Source organism: Oncorhynchus gorbuscha, linkage group LG01 (assembly GCF_021184085.1).
Source record: "Oncorhynchus gorbuscha isolate QuinsamMale2020 ecotype Even-year linkage group LG01, OgorEven_v1.0, whole genome shotgun sequence".
Taxonomy (NCBI): domain Eukaryota; kingdom Metazoa; phylum Chordata; class Actinopteri; order Salmoniformes; family Salmonidae; genus Oncorhynchus; species Oncorhynchus gorbuscha.
Genome location: NC_060173.1, coordinates 22,919,325 through 22,937,580, shown reverse-complemented (window position 1 = coordinate 22,937,580; position 18,256 = coordinate 22,919,325). Strand labels below are relative to the sequence as shown.

The following is an 18,256-nucleotide window of genomic DNA, read 5'->3' as shown; positions in this document are numbered from 1 at the left end:
GCGAAACAACAAAAAGACTCAAGCCCCGACTCATCTCCTGTCTTTGGACGGGTGCCATCTTTCTGATTGCCTGGTTCATGCTAACTTAATCAGTTTTAGATTTACTTACACTGACGAGACCCACATTATGAGTCATTTTAGTGCTTAGATTTATCAACCAAACTCCAATTACTGTATCATTACAGGGCCCTGCTTCTCTCACCTAACACAGACAATCAGATAATGAAGAGATGCATATGAGTTATCCAACCTGTGATTAGAAATGCAAAAGAAAACGTCTGATACTGTGCTGTGGCAAAGCATACAGCTGGTAGGGAAAGTGATTCATTTCATATGGAAATGCACTCTTTATTCAATCTGTTCACCACCCATGTAAACACACACACATGTGCGCATATACACACACATGCACACACACACATAATTGTTATATTGTAACAGTCTGCATGCAGTATAAACTAAAGCACCTAAATGACTAAACCTAGGTGGTTTGCTTTAAGATGAAACCGCCTGAGAGGGATATTCACACCCAAGACTGCTGGGGAGAGAGAAAATAGGGGCACCAGATGTTCTTTGATGTTTATAATAGCATATTATTAATATTAATTAGACCACATCGTCAATGACGCATTTGGGACGTTTCCAAGTCAATTAAGCCAAATGGCATTCAGGAGACGTGGAACAATATTTCAAGGCAGGTGTTCACAACTCCCAGGGTAAATCTTTTTATCAGCAGCTAGGAAAACAAGCATTTTGAGCTTAGTTTGAGCCTCATACCTCATATCTGCAATAATAATTAAAAAGAGGATTAGGGGACAAAAAAATGAGATGGGGAAGTCAAGCCAACAGGTAATCCGGTTTATAAATCAGAAATCAGCAGTGTTCAAATCTACTTACGTATATAGGCCCAGTTTGTGTGTTGAAATAAAAACAGCCATGCTACAACTTAAAGGGATTGTTTAGCGAAATTACATATTTAAATGTTTTATAAACATGTGCTTTTGCTGAACTATCCATTTAAGAATCATCAGATGCCAAGGGTTGTAGGAACTAGAAGTTAGAACGATGAAATAGTTTACACTGATTTCTATCCTCCTAAACATGATCCTTCCTCGTCTCTCTGTAAGCACTCGTAACCTGTAACATCTGTACAGTAGAAGTAGTGTGAAGGCTGGAGAAGGAAACAAAGACTAAGTGAGGATGACATCATTACATGGTGTCTGCTCATTGACCTTGGGGTTAAGAGTTTGAATAGGACTAATGAATAACTGTCAGAGGATTTCAGGCATGTTTGTTTTCCCAATTTAAATCTGGACACTCTGGTGTCGGTCAGGGGCCTCTAATAAGCACATCGTTATTCATGATCTAAGATTAGAATTACAGTCAAAGGAAGTTTTTTAATCTGTCTTGATTACATTTTAAGAGCAGCATTTTCAACACTAGCTAGTAGCCATATGAGTAAAGAGACCATAATCTAACACGTTGACATTGTATCTATCGGTCACGCGTGGCTCAGTTGGTAGAGTATGGTGCTTGTAACGCCAGGTTTGTGGGCTCGATTCCCAAGGGGTCCAGTAAACAGAAGGGGGGGGGGGAGTATGAAAATGTATGTAAGTCGCTCTGGATAAAAGCATCTACCAATTGACTAAAATGTAGCAGAGCAGTCACTAACTCTGAACTGTAGTCACTATCCATACTGGGAACAACAATATAATAACTTAATGACTTCTGTTTGGCTAGGAATAAAATCAGCCACTTGTTCAGGCGTAATCAATGTGTCTCAAACTGAAGCGTCTGGCAACAATGGTAATTCCTCACCATCTCCTGAGTTAAAACTACTCCAGCCCCTGTAATACAGGCACAGTAAACTTATCCCATTCCTAAAACCCCTCATCAAGACTTGCACTTAGTGCCTGTACGTTCTCCATATGTATAGGATTTACCTATCTGTCCCGCAGCAGACCTGTGTGTTGAGCTGGGGCCAGCAGCGTGTGATTGTGTTAATTAATCTGTCGTGGAGAGCAGCTGCAGAGGTCTCTGGGATATATTGTCAGAGCAAAACAATGCAGTGCTTAAGCCCCTGAGTGAGTCCTCCATTACACAGGAACAAGAGGAGGAGAGGCGAGCTGGGATCCATCATATAAAGAAGCACTGACGCCTGACCTTTAAAATGAATTAGTTTCCATGCTTAATATCGACTCAAATTACACTCTGATACCGAATGTGGCAGCCCAGAATTCATCCGATTCATTCTCAGCTAGCTTTTATAAACATAGCCCTGCAGTATCGGCTGGGTATATGGGCTGGGGACTGGGGAACAGGAGAAGCTGAAAAGTACCAATGATTGTAGCTGTTTTGTAAAGGGCTGGCAAGGATTAACCTTAAAATACTGGTATAAACATGTAAATACAAGTATAAGTAGACAATATGTCAACAAAACATTTAACAAGATTAGACCTGATCCATTTATCTCTTTTTCACGGTGGATCAAATCCTCCAAAACCGTATCAGAGACGCTGACTCTCACCATGTCTGCTAGAAGATCAAACCTGGGTTCAAAGACTATTTGAAATCTTTCCAATACTTTGAGTGTTTGCTTTAGTCTGCCTAGAGTGCTCCTGAGCCTGTTGGGAGTTTGTACTTTTTTATTGGTTCCAGTGCAACAAGAAAGCTCAACCGAGAACAGCTAAAGTATTTTAAAGAATTTCCAATAGTATTTTAGCCCAGGTCTGTGGAAGATCCAAAATTCTAAGCTAGGGAGGAAAAGAGTCAAATGTATGCTTTAAGCCAGTGGTTCTTAACCTGGGTTCGATCGAACCCCAGGGGTTCGGTGAGTCAGTCTCAGGGGTTCGGCGGAGGTCAAGACAAACATCCGATTCATATGATTCGTGATGACACGCTCCGCTTGGCCATCATTGGCTGCAGGTGATCACGCTACATCGCTTGGCCTATCTGTGCTGCAGGGAATTTGGCGCGCTCAGTTTGTGACTGTGGTGATGGTATGTCTTGTGATTTATTTCTTAATATTTTAATCCCTTCATACTTACTATGTCGAGCAAAAAAAGAAAGTGGTCGGACGAATATGTACAATATGGATTTACATGTATAACCGAGCGTGATGGGAGTCAATGTCCTAACTGCATGATTTGCAATGCCAAGTTGAGCAATTCTAGTCTAGCACCGGCAAAACTAAGAGAACACTTCCTTAAGCTGCATGGAGATGGAAAATACAAGAACACAACGCTCGCTGAATTCAAGGTGAAGAGAGCCAGATTCGATGAAAAGGCTACTCTGCCTGTTCTCGGCTTTGTACCCATCAACAAACCGATCCTCACAGCATCGTACGAAGTTGCTTACCTGATCGCAAAGCAGGGCAAACCACACACCATTGGTGAAACACTCATAAAACCAGCTGTGTTGAAGATGGCGAATATCATGCTGGGAAAAGTGTTATGCTGGTGAATGAGGACCCAAAAGCGACTTAACGAAAACAGAGTCTTTATTCCAGTATATGACAAAAGTAATAATCCTGGAAAAATCAAGAAGAAAACAAAACAGGAAAAAACTTAAATCCACTCGTAGTAACGAGGACAGACTGGAGACTCGACCATTGACTGCAGGTTGCTTCGGGAAGGCACCGACCGTAGCAGACTAAGACACCTGCTCACACGCAGCATCTGAAGGAGACAAAACACGACAGGGCGAGACAAGGACACAGAACAGCGTACATCATACAAGGATCCGACAAGGACAGAAGCGGAAAACAAGGGGAGAAATAGGGCTCTAATCAGAGGGCAAAATAGGGGACAGATGTGAAAAGAGTAAATGAGTGAGTTAGGAGAATGAGGAACAGCTGGGAGCAGGAACGGAACGATAGAGAGAAGAGAGAGAGGGAGGGGGAGAGAGAGGGATAGAAAAAGGGAACGAACCTAATAAGACCAGCAAGGGGGAAACGAACAGAAGGGAAAGCACAAGGACAAGACAATATATGACAAAACATGACAAAAAGAGGCCGAAGTTAAGTTATCCCAAATTTCTCTTTCAAATGACACCATCAGCGACAGAATAGAGGACATGAGCAAAGACATCTTGGCTCAAGTAGTTGCAGATCTGATTTCAAGCCCGGCAAAATTCAGCCTTCAACTCGACGAGACCACAGACGTTTCCAATCTAAGCCAGCTTGCTGTATTCGTGCGCTACGTGAAAGACGACGTGATAAAGGAAGAATTTTTATTTTGTAAGCCTCTTACAACAACAACTAAGGCAGCCAATGTGAAGAAACTTGTGGATGACTTCTTCAAAGACAACAATCTTTCGTGGGATATGGTTTCTGCAGTTTGTTCGGATGGAGCTCCAGTCATGCTGGGAAGAAAGTCTGGTTTTGGTGCGCTAGTGAAAGCCGATGCACCACACATCATTGTTACGCATTGTATTCTGCACAGGCATGCGTTGGCAACAAAAACCTTGCCTCCAAAACTGGCAGAAGTATTAAAAATTGTAGTGGAATGCGTGAACTATGTGCGAACTAGTGCTCTGCGGCATCGCATCTTCAGTGAGCTGTGTAAAGAAATGGGCTCTGAATTCGAGGTACTTCTGTACCATTCTAACGTTAGGTGGTTATCCCGGGGACAGGTGCTGAATCGTGTTTTTGCCGTGCGTGTGGAATTAGCCCTGTTTTTGCAAGAGCACCAACATTGTCATGCAGATTGCTTCAAAAATTCTGAGTTCATTCTCATTTTAGCGTACATGGCCGATATCTTCGCAGCTCTCAATCATCTCAATCAAAAGATGCAGGGCGGTGGAGTCAACATCATCGAAGCGGAGGAAAACCTGAAGGCTTTTCAAAAAAGCTACCGTTATGGAAACGACGAACAGAGAACAATAACTTTGCAAACTTTCCCCTGCTGGACGACTGTGTAAGTAAGATCGAAGATGTATCTGGAATCAGAGACATTTCTGTACCCGCTGAACTGAAGCAAGCAATAGCAACGCACTTAGATGAGCTTGCAAAGTCTTTCGACGGATACTTCCCTACAAGAGAGTCATATCCAGCATGGGTGAGACAGCCGTTCACGTTTAGTGTTGAGACAACAGATGTCAATGATGAATACCTCGATGAAATCATTGAAATTCAGCAGAGCCAGGTTCAACAGCAACTCTTCAGAACAACAACGCTTTCAACGTTTTGGTGTCAACAAATGGTAACGTACCCTGTTATTTCTAAGAAAGCTCTGGAGATTTTCATACCGTTTGTTACAACATATCTTTGCGAGCAATCCTTTTCGAGGATGCTGGACATAAAAACGAAGAAAAGGAACAGATTTTTTTTGCGAAAATGACATGAGAGTGGCACTTGCCAAGGTGAAGCCGCACATTTCTGAACTGGTCTCTGAAAGGCAACAGCAGAAGTCACACTGATTTGCAGTAAATATTCATCATTATGTTTTTGTTTTTGTGAAAATGATAATCTGTGTGTTTTGATGATTTTGTTCTTTGAAAACAGTGATGTTGATGCACGGTTCATTTTGTGCACCAGTCAAATATATACCTATGTTTTGAATTAGATTTTTTTTTTCAATTAAGAAGGGTTCGGTGAATGCGCATATGAAACTGTTGGGGTTCAGTACCTCCAACAAGGTTAAGAACCACTGCTTTAAGCTAAAGGTCAGCAAAAACACTACAGTGGATACTGTAGTGCACTGTATTATTTACAGTTAACTATACAATAGTAAAAGAAAACTGTATAGTAATTAATGTAGTGTTTTTGCAGATTGTAGTATTTACTGTAGTGTTTTTGCGAACTGTACTTCCCTATAGTATTTTTGCAGACTGTAGTATTTACTATAGTGTTTGTTTTAACATCTTTGACATAGAAATGGAGGCTCTCTCTTTCAGAAAACCTACTGGAGAAATACTAAATGAGCAAATGTTCCATAATCTGTAGGTAGGGAGGTACAGTGCATTCAGAAAGTATTCAGACCTCTTGAATTTTTCCACATTTTGTTACATTACAGCCTTATTCTAAAATTGTTTAAAAAAATAAAAATAAAAAAGCCCTTCCTACATGAAATACCCTATAATGACAAAGCAAAACAGGTTTGGAAAGTTTTGCAAATGTATTAAAAATAAGCTGAAATATCACATTTACATAACTATTCAGACCCTTTACTCAGTACTTTGCTGGAGCACTTTTGGCAGAAATTACAGCGTCAAGTCTTCTTGGGTATGACGCAACAAGTTTGGCACAACTGTATTTGGGGAATTTCTCCCATTCTTCTCAGCAGGCCCTCATAAGTTCTGTCAGGTTAGACGGGGAGCGTCACTGCACAGCTATTTTCAGGTCTCTCAAGAGATGTTTGATCGGGTTCAAGTCCGGGCTCTGGCTTGCCCACTTGAGGACATTCGGAGACTTGTCCCGAAGCCACTCCTGCGTTGTCTTGGCTGTGTGCTTAGGGTCGTTGTCCTGTTGGAAGGTAATACCTTCGCCCCTCTCTGACATGCTGAGCACTCTGGAGCAGGTTTTCATCAAGGATCTCTTTGTACTTTTCTCCGTTCATCTTTGCCTCAATCCTGACTAGTCTCCCAGTCCCTGCTGCTGATCTGTGCCTCGACACAATCTTGTCTCTGCGCTCTACGGACAATTCCTTCGACCTCATGGCTTGGTTTATGCTCTGACATGCACTGTCAACTGAGGGACCTTATATAGACAGGTGTGTATCATGACACAAGGCGAGACCCAAATGCAGACACAGGAGGCAGATGGTTGGAGTCTTATAATGTTTAATAATCCAAAAGGAGTAGGCAAGAGAATGGTAGTGGACAGGCAAAAGGTCAAAACCAGATCAGAGTCCAGGAGGTACAGAGTGGCAGAAAGGCTCGTGGTCAAAGCAGGCAGAATGGTCAGGCAGGTGGGTACAGATTCCAGAACAGGCAAGGGTCAAAACCGGGAGGACTAGAAAAAAGAGAATAGCAAAGGCAGGAGTACGGGGAAAAAAACGCTGGTTGACTTGAAACATACAAGACGAACTAGCACAGAGAGACAGGAAACACAGGGATAAATACACTGGGGAAAACAAGCGACACGTGGAGGGGGTGGAGACAATAACGAGGACAGGTGAAACAGATCCAGGGTGTGACGTGTGCTTTTCCAAATCATGTCCAATCAATTGAATTTACCACAGGTGAACTCCAATCAAGTTGTAGAAACATCTCAAGAATGATTAATGGAAACAGGAAGTGCCTGAGCTCAATTTCGAGTCTCATAACAAAGGGTCTGAATACTTATGTAATAAGGCATTTCTGTTTTGCATTGTTAATAAATCTGCAAACATTTCTAAAAACCTGTTTCTCACTTATGGATGGCACAAACTGAGATATGGGGGAGGGGAATGTGCAGAGTATATGTAAATTGAATACTGTAGTATTTACTGTAGTATTTAAAGTTGGTGTTTTTTCAGACTGTAGTGTTTTTGTGGACATTACTGTAGTATTTACTACAGTGTTTTTATTGCTGATAATACTGCAGTATTTACTATAGTATTCTACAGTATACTACAACATTCTATAGTAAGTACTACACATGATTGAGGGATACTGCAGTGTGTAAAATAGCATTCTACAGTTTACTACAGAATTCTATAGTAAGTACTGTAGTATTCTATAGTAACATTTAGTATTTCTCCATGTGAGGCAGCTATTTAGAATCCAGACAATGTGTAACTTAACAGGATGCTATGACAAGAAAAGCATGCGCCCAGGGAGTCAAATCATCAAAATCACCAGGTGGAACAGAATACTAGCAATAAAAATACCAGGTGGTATATATCAAATAATTAAAAACACCAGATGGCATCCATTAACAACTTGTGCCCCATAGGCAAAGGGTTGGGGTGGCAATGGAACTGATATAAAATAATGGAGGCTAATTATCTGTAGCATTCAACATGACAGCATTAAAGTTAATAAGAAAAGAAAGGCCTTTATCCAAGCAACAAATATAACCGATTATATTTGTTGCTTGGATATGCTGATCTACTGACCCTATTGTGCTTCAAGGCAAGTCCACCTGAGTACATTAGTGAAGTTTAGCCAAAGGCATAGTTTTATCTCCTTATGGAACAGCACAGTTCTATTCCATGCTAGTCTGTGCATGGGAGGCAAAGCAAATTGTATACATCTGAAACTAATGGCATATTTATGGAAGTTCTCAAACATCCTATCGATATAAATGTGCCCAAGTCATCATGTGCTGGTCATCCATTTGACCTTGACCATGGATCTGAGGATACATCAATTACTGTAGAGTATTGACCATAGAATATAGAATACACATATTAGATGGACCTATGATAAATAATTGAGAAAACTGGAAACAACAATATCTAAAACAATATGCAACCATTGAGTTGTAAGGAAAGACGGTTATGTACCTGAGACTGAGGAGGGTAGGCTGCTGTTATCCTGGGTACTGCCAGTCTGAGAGAGGCCTGGTCCTATAGAGCTCTCCTCCAAGATATGGCTCAGTCCTGGGCTACTACTCCTACTAATAGCCTGGGTGTCTGGGTTGCACACAGGCGCTCGTCGCTCATCTGACACCCTCCACCCAGCCTGGTAGGCCCGCTGCTGTTCTTTAGCTGTGTATAGGTCCACCTGATCTACAGCCAGTCCTGGTTCCATGACCTGCCAGCCTGGGTAGCTCTTGAGGTCGTTTCTCTCATTGGCAGGAGCTTGTGGTTGATACTCCACATTGCTCGAACTCAGGGGAGGCACCAGATGATTCAAACCCAACAGAAAGTGATTATTATCACCCTCCGTCGGTGAATCGTGTCCTGGTGCCAGCATGTTACCCAGCATCTCCTTCACCTTCATCCCGATGCCTGCTGTGGCAAGGATCTGCTGGAACTCCGACTGGCCCGCTTTCTCTGCAGAGAGGAACCTGCTGTGGAGGCTTGAGATGTACTGGGAGTAGAGGTTTGTGTAGTGGGTGTCCTGGGATACTCTAGCCATGCTAACAGATACCTGAGGGTCAGCAGGAAGCTGCTTGGTCTTCGCAGACAGCTTGTTGAGGTGGACCTTCATGTGGTTCTTGAGGAACCAGGGTTCTTTGAAGCGCCGGCTACAGATCTGGCAGCAGTGCTCGAATGAGTCCTTGTGCTTCCGCATGTGTCCCTTGAGGAACCAGGCCTGGCTGAAGGTCTGACCACACACCTTGCAGGGGAACTCCCCACCAGGGGGCTTCAAGCCCCGACCACTGCCCACCGCGGAACTCTGACTTTCAGCTGACATGGAGGTGATGTGGGCCGTCTCCACGTGGCTGATGAGCTCCTCCTCCTGGGAGGCCGCGTACTCACACAGGGTGCACTTGTATGGCTTGTGGAGGATACGGATGTGGCGCTCCAGCTCCTGCTGCTTCCTGAACTTTCCTTTGCAGAAAGAGCAGCGGAACCCTGCGGAAGGCTGAGCCTGTGTGTGATCCTCCTGGCCTGTGGTGGTCATCTTGGGGGAGACAGATGGCAGTGAAAGGGTCTCCACAGGGCCAGGGCCTGTGCAAGTCAAGGGGAGCTGGGTGGTGGTAGAAGAAGGCTGGGGCTGCTGGAGCTGGGGATGAGGGATGTGGGGTGGTGGTGGCTGGGTCAGACGACCTATACCACCTCTGATGTGCCTGTCCCTCAGGATGGCCCTCTCCTCCAGCTCGTGGAGCAGCCTGTTCTCCTCTCTGATCCGGCCACGACCTTTCCCAAGGTTGCCCTGCTTGTGAGTGCGTAAGTGGATCTTGAGGTTGCCCTTCTGCGCTGCCCTGTGGTCACAGTAAGGGCACTTAAAGGGCTTCTCGCCTGTGTGCGTGCGCATGTGCAGTGACAAGATGCTGTTGAAGCGGAAGCGTTTGCCACACAGTGGGCACGGGTACTTCCTGTTCTTGTGCGTGTCTTCCTGGGTGACGTTGACATGGGTCATGTGACCCTGGTTCTGTACCCTCAGGAACTGTGGAAGGTGATCCACCCTCCCATTGATGCCATTTAGAACCCTGGCTGAATCCACCAGCTGATTGGCTAGCAGTGCCATGTGGCCCCTTAAGTGTGACTGCCCTCGTCCAATGGCGTGGTGGCTTTCTATATTCAGGGATCTGTGGACTGTTACAGTGTGGAGGTCAGGGATTGGATGTCCCAGAGTCCTTCAGAAGGTTCTGCTTGTGGTTGATGGTATAGCAACCTTTGACACCTTTTCCTCAGAGAGGGGAGTTGGAGACACCTTCGCATATAATAGAGACTTCCACCTAAAAGACAGAAAGGAAAAAGACACATAAGGCATGCACGTGAACATTAACAATTAGTGCAATAGAGCCCTCATATTACATATATTTAAAGAAAACTCAAACTAAAAAATATGAAATATTCAACAACAACAACAAAAAGATTAGATGGAAATGTCCCAGTAAACTTTCAGTGCCTTCGGAAACTATTCAGACCTCTTGAATTTTTCCACATTTTGTTACGTTACAGCCTTATTCTAAAATTCATTCAATAGTTTTTTCCCCTATCATCAATCTACACACAATCGAGTGTTCTTGGGTATGACGCTACATGCTTGGCACACCTGTGTTTGGTTTTTCCCTCCCATTCTTCTTTGCAGATCCTCTTAAGCTCCTGCATTGTGGCTGTGTCCTTAAGCACAAGATGGCGCCGATAGAGAGGCAGCATCGCTTAAGTCCTTACAAAACTGTGCAGTATTTTGTTTTTTTATCTATTATTTCTTACATTGTTAGCCCAGAAAACCTCAAGTGTTATTACATACAGCTGGAAAGAACTATTGGATATCAGTGAGATGTCAACTTACCAGCACAACCAGCACTACGGCCAGGAATACAACTTTCCCAGGACATTTGAACTGATTCCAGAGGCCGACCCAAAACAAAACGAGTCGGAGGAGGGGGTGCCGGAACGGTCTTCTAGTAAGGCTTCGGATGAGCGCACATCACCCACTGCTTCCGAGTATATAACTCGCTAATGTCCAGGGCAAGAGTTGCTTTCCAAAGAGATATACCCCGGATTGTAACATACTCTGTTTCACAGAGACATGGCGAGCTGGGGACATGCTGTCAGAGTCCGTACAGCACATCGCGCCTACAGGAACAAACATCTCTCTGGTAAGAAGAAGGGCATGGATGTATGTTTCATGATTAACGACTCATGGTGTAATTGTAACATACAAGAACTCAAGTCCTTTTGTTCACCTGACCTATAATTCCTCACAATCAAATGCCAGTTATCATCACAGCCGTGTATATCACCCTGCAAGCGGATACCAAGACGGACATCAATGAACTTCACTGGACTTTATGCAAACTGGAAACCAAAAAGAAAACCAGCCCCGTTGCGGACATCGACGTCTAGCTCCCAGACAATTTAAACAACTTCTTTGCGCGCTTTGAGGACAATACAGTGCTACCGATACGTCCCGCTACCAAAGACTGTGGGCTCTCCTTCTCCGTGGCCGATGTGAGTAAAACATTTAAACATGTTAACCCTCGCAAGGCTGCCGGCCCAGACGGCATCCCTAGCCGCATCCTCAGAGCATGCGCAGACCAGCTGGCTGGTGTGTTTATGGACATATTCAATCAATCCCTATCCCAGTTTGCTATCAATACATCCTTCAATATGGTCACCATTGTTCCTGTTCCCAAGAAAGCTAAGGTAACTGAACTAAATTACCATCGCCCCGTAGCACTCACTTCTTTCATCGTGAAGTGCTTTAAAGATTAGTCAAGGATCATATCACCTCCACCTTACCTGACACCCTAGACCCACTCCAATTTGCTTACCGCCCCAATAGGTCCACAGACGATGCAATCACCATCACACTACACACTGCCCTATCCCATCTGGACAAGAGGAATACCTATGTAAGAATACTGTTCATTGACTACAGCTCAGCATTCAACACCATAGGACCCTCCAAACTCATCATTAAGCTTGAGACCCTGAGTCTCGACCCCACCCTGTGCAACTAGGTCCTGGACTTCCTGATGGGCCGCCCCCAAGCGGGGAAGGTAGGAAACAACATCTCAACTTCGCTGATCCTCAACACTGGGGCCCCACAAGGGTGCATTCTCAGCCCTCTCCTGTACTCCCTGTTCACCCATGACTGTGTAGCTCTGCACGCCTCCAACTCAATCATCAAGTTTGCAGACGACACTAGAGTGGTAGGCTTGATTACCAACAACGACGAGACAGCCTATAGGGAGGAAGTGAGGGCCCTCGGAGTGTGATGTCAGGAAAATAACCTCTCACTAATCATCAGCAAAACAAAAGAGATGATCGTGGACTTCAGGAAACAGCAAAAGGAGCCGCCCCCCCTATCCACATCGATGGGACAGCAGTGGAGAAGGTGGAAAGTTTTAATTTCTCAACAAACTGAAATGGTCCACGCACACAGACAGTGTGGCGAAGAAGCTGCAACAACCCTCACTAACTTTTACAGGTGCACAAATGAGAGCATCCTGTCGAGCTGTATCACAGCCTAGTACAGCAATGGCACTGCCCACAAACGCAGGGCTTTCCAGAGGGTGGTGCGGTCTACACAATGCATCAACGGGGCAAATTACCTGCCCTCCAGGACACCTACAACACCCGATGTCACAGGAAGGCAAAAAAGATCATCAAGGACAATAATCACCCGAGCCACTGCCTGTTCAACTCGCTTCCATCCAGAAGGCGAGGTCAGTACAGATGCATCAGAGCTGGGACAGAGAGATTGAAAAACAGCTTCTATCTTAAGGCGATCAGATTGTTAAACAGCCACCACGAGCACAGAGAGGTGGCTGCCTACCTACAGACTTGATATCATTGGCCTCTTGAATAAATGGAACACTAGTCACTTTAATAATGCCACTTTAAGGATGTTTACATACTGTAACCACAGTAAAACAAGTCCTCTATCGACATAACCTGAAAGGCTGCTCAGCAAGGAAGAAAACCGCCATAGAAAAAGCCAGACTACGGTTTACAGCTGCCCATGGGGACAAAGATTGTACTTTTTGGAAAAATGTCCTCGGGTCTGATGAAACACAAATAGAACTGTTTGGCCATAATGACCATCGTTATGTTTGGACGAAAAAGGGGGAGGCTTGCAAGCCGAAGAATACCATCCCAACCGTGAAGCACGGGGGTGGCAGTATCATGTTGTGGGGTTGCTTGGCTGCAGGAGGGACTGGTGCACTTCACAATATAGATGGCATCATAAGGTGGGAAAATTACGCACATTTGGCCTAGCGTCGTCTGGGTTAGGGAGGGTTTGTCGGTAGGGATATCCTTGTCTCATCGCGCACTACCGACTCCTGTGGCGGGCTGGGCGCAGTGCACGCTAACCAGGTCGCCGACACATTGGTGCGGCTGGCTTCCGGGTTGGATGCGCCCTGTGTTAAGAAGCAGTGCGGCTTGGTTGAGTTGTGTTTCGGAGGATGCATGGCTTTCGACCTTCGTCTCTCCCGAGCCTGTATGGGAGTTGTAGCGATGAGAAAAGATAGTAACTACTAACAATTGGATACCACGAAATTGGGGACAAAAGGGGGTGAAATTTAAAAATAAAAAAAATAAATGTCAAAGACTCCAGTCACCCAAGTCATAGACTGTTCTCTCTGCTACCGCACGGCAAGTGGTACCAGAGCGCCAAGTCTAGATATAAAAGCTTCTACCCCCAAGCCCCAAGCCATAAGACTGCTGAACAATTGGACTATTTACATTGACCCCCTCCATTTATTTTACAGTGCTGCTACTCGCTGTTTATGCTACACTACATGCTGTACCCCCGCACATTGACTCGGTACCGGTACCTCCTGTCTACCTCATTATTGCTATTTTATTGTGTTACTTTTTATTAGATTTTTTACTTTTTTAAATTTGGTAAATTCTATTTCTTGAACTGCATTGTTGATTAAGGGCTTGTAAGTAAGCAGTTCACATAATAAAACACCTGTTGTATTCGGCACATATGACAATTACAATTGTATTTGATTTGATTTTAATTCCTTCGACCTCATGGATTGTTTTTGCTCTGACATGCACTGTCAACTGAAGGGACCTTATATAGACAGGTGTGTTCCTTTCCAAATCGTGTTCAATGAATTGAATTTACCACAGGTGGACTCCAATCAAGTTGTAGAAACATCTCAAGAATGATCAATGGAAACAGGACGCACCTGTGCTCAATTCCGAGTCATAGCAAAGGGTCTGAATACTTATGTAAAGGTATTCCTTTTTGGGTGGGGGCACACGGGGTGGTCGGCAGAGCCGAGGAATGAGCCAGAGACGGTCAGGGAGTCGAAGGAGGAACTCAATGAAAGATTCCAGAGAGAGGTGGTGGGGATGAGAGTGCTGCAGAGCGGGCGCGCTGAGGAGCGTGACACCAGTCCGGTGTCATCTGCACCAGTTTCACGGTACGTCCTGTGCCTCCTCCATGCACTCGCCCTGAAGTGTGTGTCACCGTTCCGGTACAACTTGTGCCGGTTCTACGCACCAGGTCTCCAGTGCGCCTCCACAGCCCAGTACGTCCTGTGCCAGCTCCTCGCACTCGCCATGCGAAGTATGTCATTGTTCCAGTACAATTTGTGCCGGTTCTACGCAAAAGGCCTCCAGTACACCTCCACAGTCCGGTACATCCTGTGCCTGTTCCTCGCACTCGCCCTGAAGATCGTGTCACCAGTCCATGCAACCTGTACCGACCCCACGCATCAGGCCTCCAGTGCGCCTCCACGGTCCGGAGCTTCCCGGTGACAGTCCCCAGTCCGGAACCTCCCAACGACGGTCCACAGTCCAGAGCCTCCCTACGACGGTCCACAGGCCGGAGCCCTCCTTTGCGCCGATGCCCAGTCCAGGCACGGTGTCCAGTCCTGCTCCAGGTTAGGAGCCTTCCTCTGCGCCGATGCCGGTCCAGGCACGGTGTCCAGTCCCGCTCCAAGGCCGGAGCCCTTGTTGGCGCCAGTATCCAGTCCGGGTGCGGCGTTCAACACAGCTCCATGGCCGGGACCCTCCTCTGCACCGAGGCCCAGTCTGGGCACGGCATTCTACCCGGCTCCATGGCCGGTCCCGTGGTCTGAGTGGGTACTTTGCCCCGCACCGGAGCCGCCACCGACGCTACATGCCCACCCAGACCCTCTCCTATAGAGTCAGGTTTTGCGGCCTGAGTCCGCACCTTTGTGGGGGGGTACTGTCACGCCCTGACCATAGAGAGCCTTTTATTCTCTATGTTGGTTATTTCAGAGTGTGACTAGGGTGGGTTATCTAGGTTGTTTTATGTCTATGTTGGCCTGCTATGATTAGCAATCAGATGCAGCTGTTTATCATTGTCTCTGATTGGGGATAATATATAGGCAGCCATTTCCCCACTGTTTTTTTGTGGGATCTTGTTTGGAGTTAGTGCATGTTGCACCTCTTATGTTACGGTTCATTGTTTGTTTCTTTTTTTGTTTTGTAAGTTTCACGAAATTAAGATGTGGAACCCAGATCAAGCTGCATGTTGGTCCGAGCATATTTCCAACGATGATCGTGACAATTGAATCCATTTTGGAATAACGCTGTAACTTTAAAAAATGGGCAAAAGGTCAAGGGGTCTGAATACTTTCCGAAGGCACCTGTATCTCACAAATCAAATATGTACTTTGTTAACATGCTTTGATATTTTTTGCATGGAACTAATGCACCTGAAATAGGTCATCAAGCAGAGTAAAACAAATGCTGCGTGTCTCATCTTCCTGTCTTTAGTATATTTTTGGTCTCAGTTTATTGTTGAAGGATGCTAAAATGCTGATTACTTCTAACCACAGTCTTCCTCTCCATATATCGACTCTACTGTGATGATACTCTACTATGATCTGCTACTATGATCTCCTTTTAGACGGACATTAAGTAGCTACAATACTTAACAGTCTTTGCTGCAGGTCCAGTGGTTCCTTTGAAACAACCCTCTGTGCTCAACATAAGTAACGAGGGAACTTGGTAAGTTTAAGAAACGGGTACAAATAAAAGTTCAAGGAGAAGAAATCAAAAAATCTGTTCAAATGGAATTTAAACATAACCTCCTCTCCTCTTCTCCACCCACTCACTCTCCATTGCTCTATACTAACAAACAAAGAGGCAAATTCTCAACACTCTACAATGGTAGAGGTCACATATTAGAACATACAGTGCTTTAGTGCAGTACCAAAGGGCATGGAACAAAGCATGCATTGTCCACACAGAATTAACACAGGCTTACATCATCTAGGGCTCAAACCTCAGTAATGAAAAGGATGTATATTGTAACACACAAATAAAAAGCTACCCTGCGAGCTTAAGTCCAAACAGTACTCTGTTCCCATATCTGATCTACAGTACTAGTCAAAACATTTGACAAACCTACTCATTCAAGGGTTTTTCTTTATTTTTTTACTATTTTCTACATTGTAGAAAAATAGTGAAGACATCAAAACTATGAAATAACACATATGGAATCATGTAGTAACCAAACAATTGTTAAACAAATCCAAATATATTTTATATTTGAGATTCTTCAAATAGCCACCCTTTGCCTTGATGACAGCTTTGCACACTCTTGGCATTATCTTAACCAGCAGTTAGGAAAGCTAGCTTTTTCAAACAAAACTTTGCATCCTTTAGCTCTAACTCCAAAACGTTTTGGGACACTGCAAAGTTCATGTCGAATAAGAGCACCTCCTCCCAGCTGCCCAATGCACTGAGGCTAGGAAACACTGTCACCACCGATACATCCACAATAATCGAGAATTTCAATAAGCATTTCTCTATGGCCAGCCATGCTTTCCTCCTAGCTACCCCATCCCTGGCCAACAGCTCCGCACCCCCCTCAGCTACTTGCCCAAGCCTCCCCAGCTTCTCCTTCACCCAAACCCAGATAGCAGATGTTCTGAAAGAGCTGAAAACCTGGACCCATACAAATCAGCTGGGCTAGACAATCTGGATCCTCTTTTTCTAAAATTATCCCGCGCCATTGTTACAACCCTATTACCAGTCTGTTATAGCTCTCTTTCCTATTATCCAAGATTCCAAAAATTGGAAAGCTGCCGCGGTCATCACCCTCTTCAGAGCGGTTGACCCTCTAGACCCAAACTGTTATAGACCTTTATCCATCCTGTCCTGCAGTTCTAAAGTCTTCGAAAGCCAAGTTAACAAACAGATCACCGATTTCGAATCCAACTGTACCTTCTCCGCTGTGCAATCCGTTTTCCGAGCTGGTCACGGGTGCACCTTAGCCACGCTCAAGGTACTAAAGGATATCATAAGCGCCATCAATAAAAGACAGTACTGTGCACCCGTCTTCATCAACCTGGCCAAGGATTTCGACTCTGTCAATCACATTATTCTTATCGGCAGACTCAACAGCCTTGGTTTCTCAAAAGACTGCCTCGCCTGGTTCACCAACTACTTCTCAGATAGAGTTCAGTGTGTCAAATCGGAGGGCCTGTTGTCTGGACCTCTGGCAATCTCTATGGGGGCACCACAGGGTTCAATTCTCAGGCCGACTCTTTTCTCTGTATATATCAACGGTGTCGCTCTTGCTGCGGGTGATTCCTTGATCCACCTCTGTGCAGACAACACCATTCTGTATACATCTGGCCCTTCTTTGGACACTGTGTTAACAAATCTCCAAACAAGCTTCAATGCAACACTCCTTCCGTGGCCTCCAACTGCTCTTAAACGCTAGTTAAACTAAATGCTGCCTGCACTCGCCTGCCTGACTAGTGTCACTACTCTGGATGGTTCTGACTTAGAATATATGGACAACTACAAATACGTAGGTGTCTGGCTAGACTGTCAACTCTCCTTCCAGACTCATATTAAGCATCTCCATGTCAGGACCCGGTTACGAACCCGGGTCTCCAGAGTGAGAAACAGTCACTTAACCAACTGAGCCACGAATAGTCGGCAGAACCCTGAAGATGAGGCAGACACAGCAGTACTTGAGACGGTGTATTTAATGAAGTAAAAAGTGAAGTCCTTCAGGAAAACATGTAACTCCACAACCTCAAAAGGAATTCCACAAGAACAAAGGTAATCCTCCAAGACAAAAAGGTAAATCCACAAGGTGGTAGGTATAGCATAAAATGCTTCAAAAGATACTCAAAAATAAATAAACAAGAACAAAAAACAGAATTCCACAAGAGTCCACCGGGATCAACAAGAGTTCACAGAATACTAGGGCTGGGTGCTAACATACAAACACAGAGCAAAGCACTGAGGAAAACTAA

At 44.9% G+C, this 18,256-nt stretch overlaps 1 protein-coding gene and 1 non-coding gene across 3 annotated transcripts in view; both read right to left on the bottom strand.

Annotated features, from left to right (window-relative positions):
* Positions 1–18,256, bottom strand: part of LOC124034853 (zinc finger protein 536-like) — a 49,783-nt gene that overhangs the window by 13,301 nt on the left and 18,226 nt on the right. For both annotated transcript variants that reach the window (XM_046348272.1, XM_046348274.1), the window contains one exon: positions 8,430–10,273. In XM_046348272.1, coding sequence (XP_046204228.1) covers positions 8,430–10,062 — 1,633 coding nt within the window. In that variant the 5' untranslated portion in view covers positions 10,063–10,273. The remainder of the gene's footprint in view (positions 1–8,429; positions 10,274–18,256) is intronic.
* LOC124048753 lies at positions 5,878–5,932 on the bottom strand. The gene has a single exon (XR_006841293.1). It is a non-coding gene; the product is annotated as a U7 small nuclear RNA (small nuclear RNA).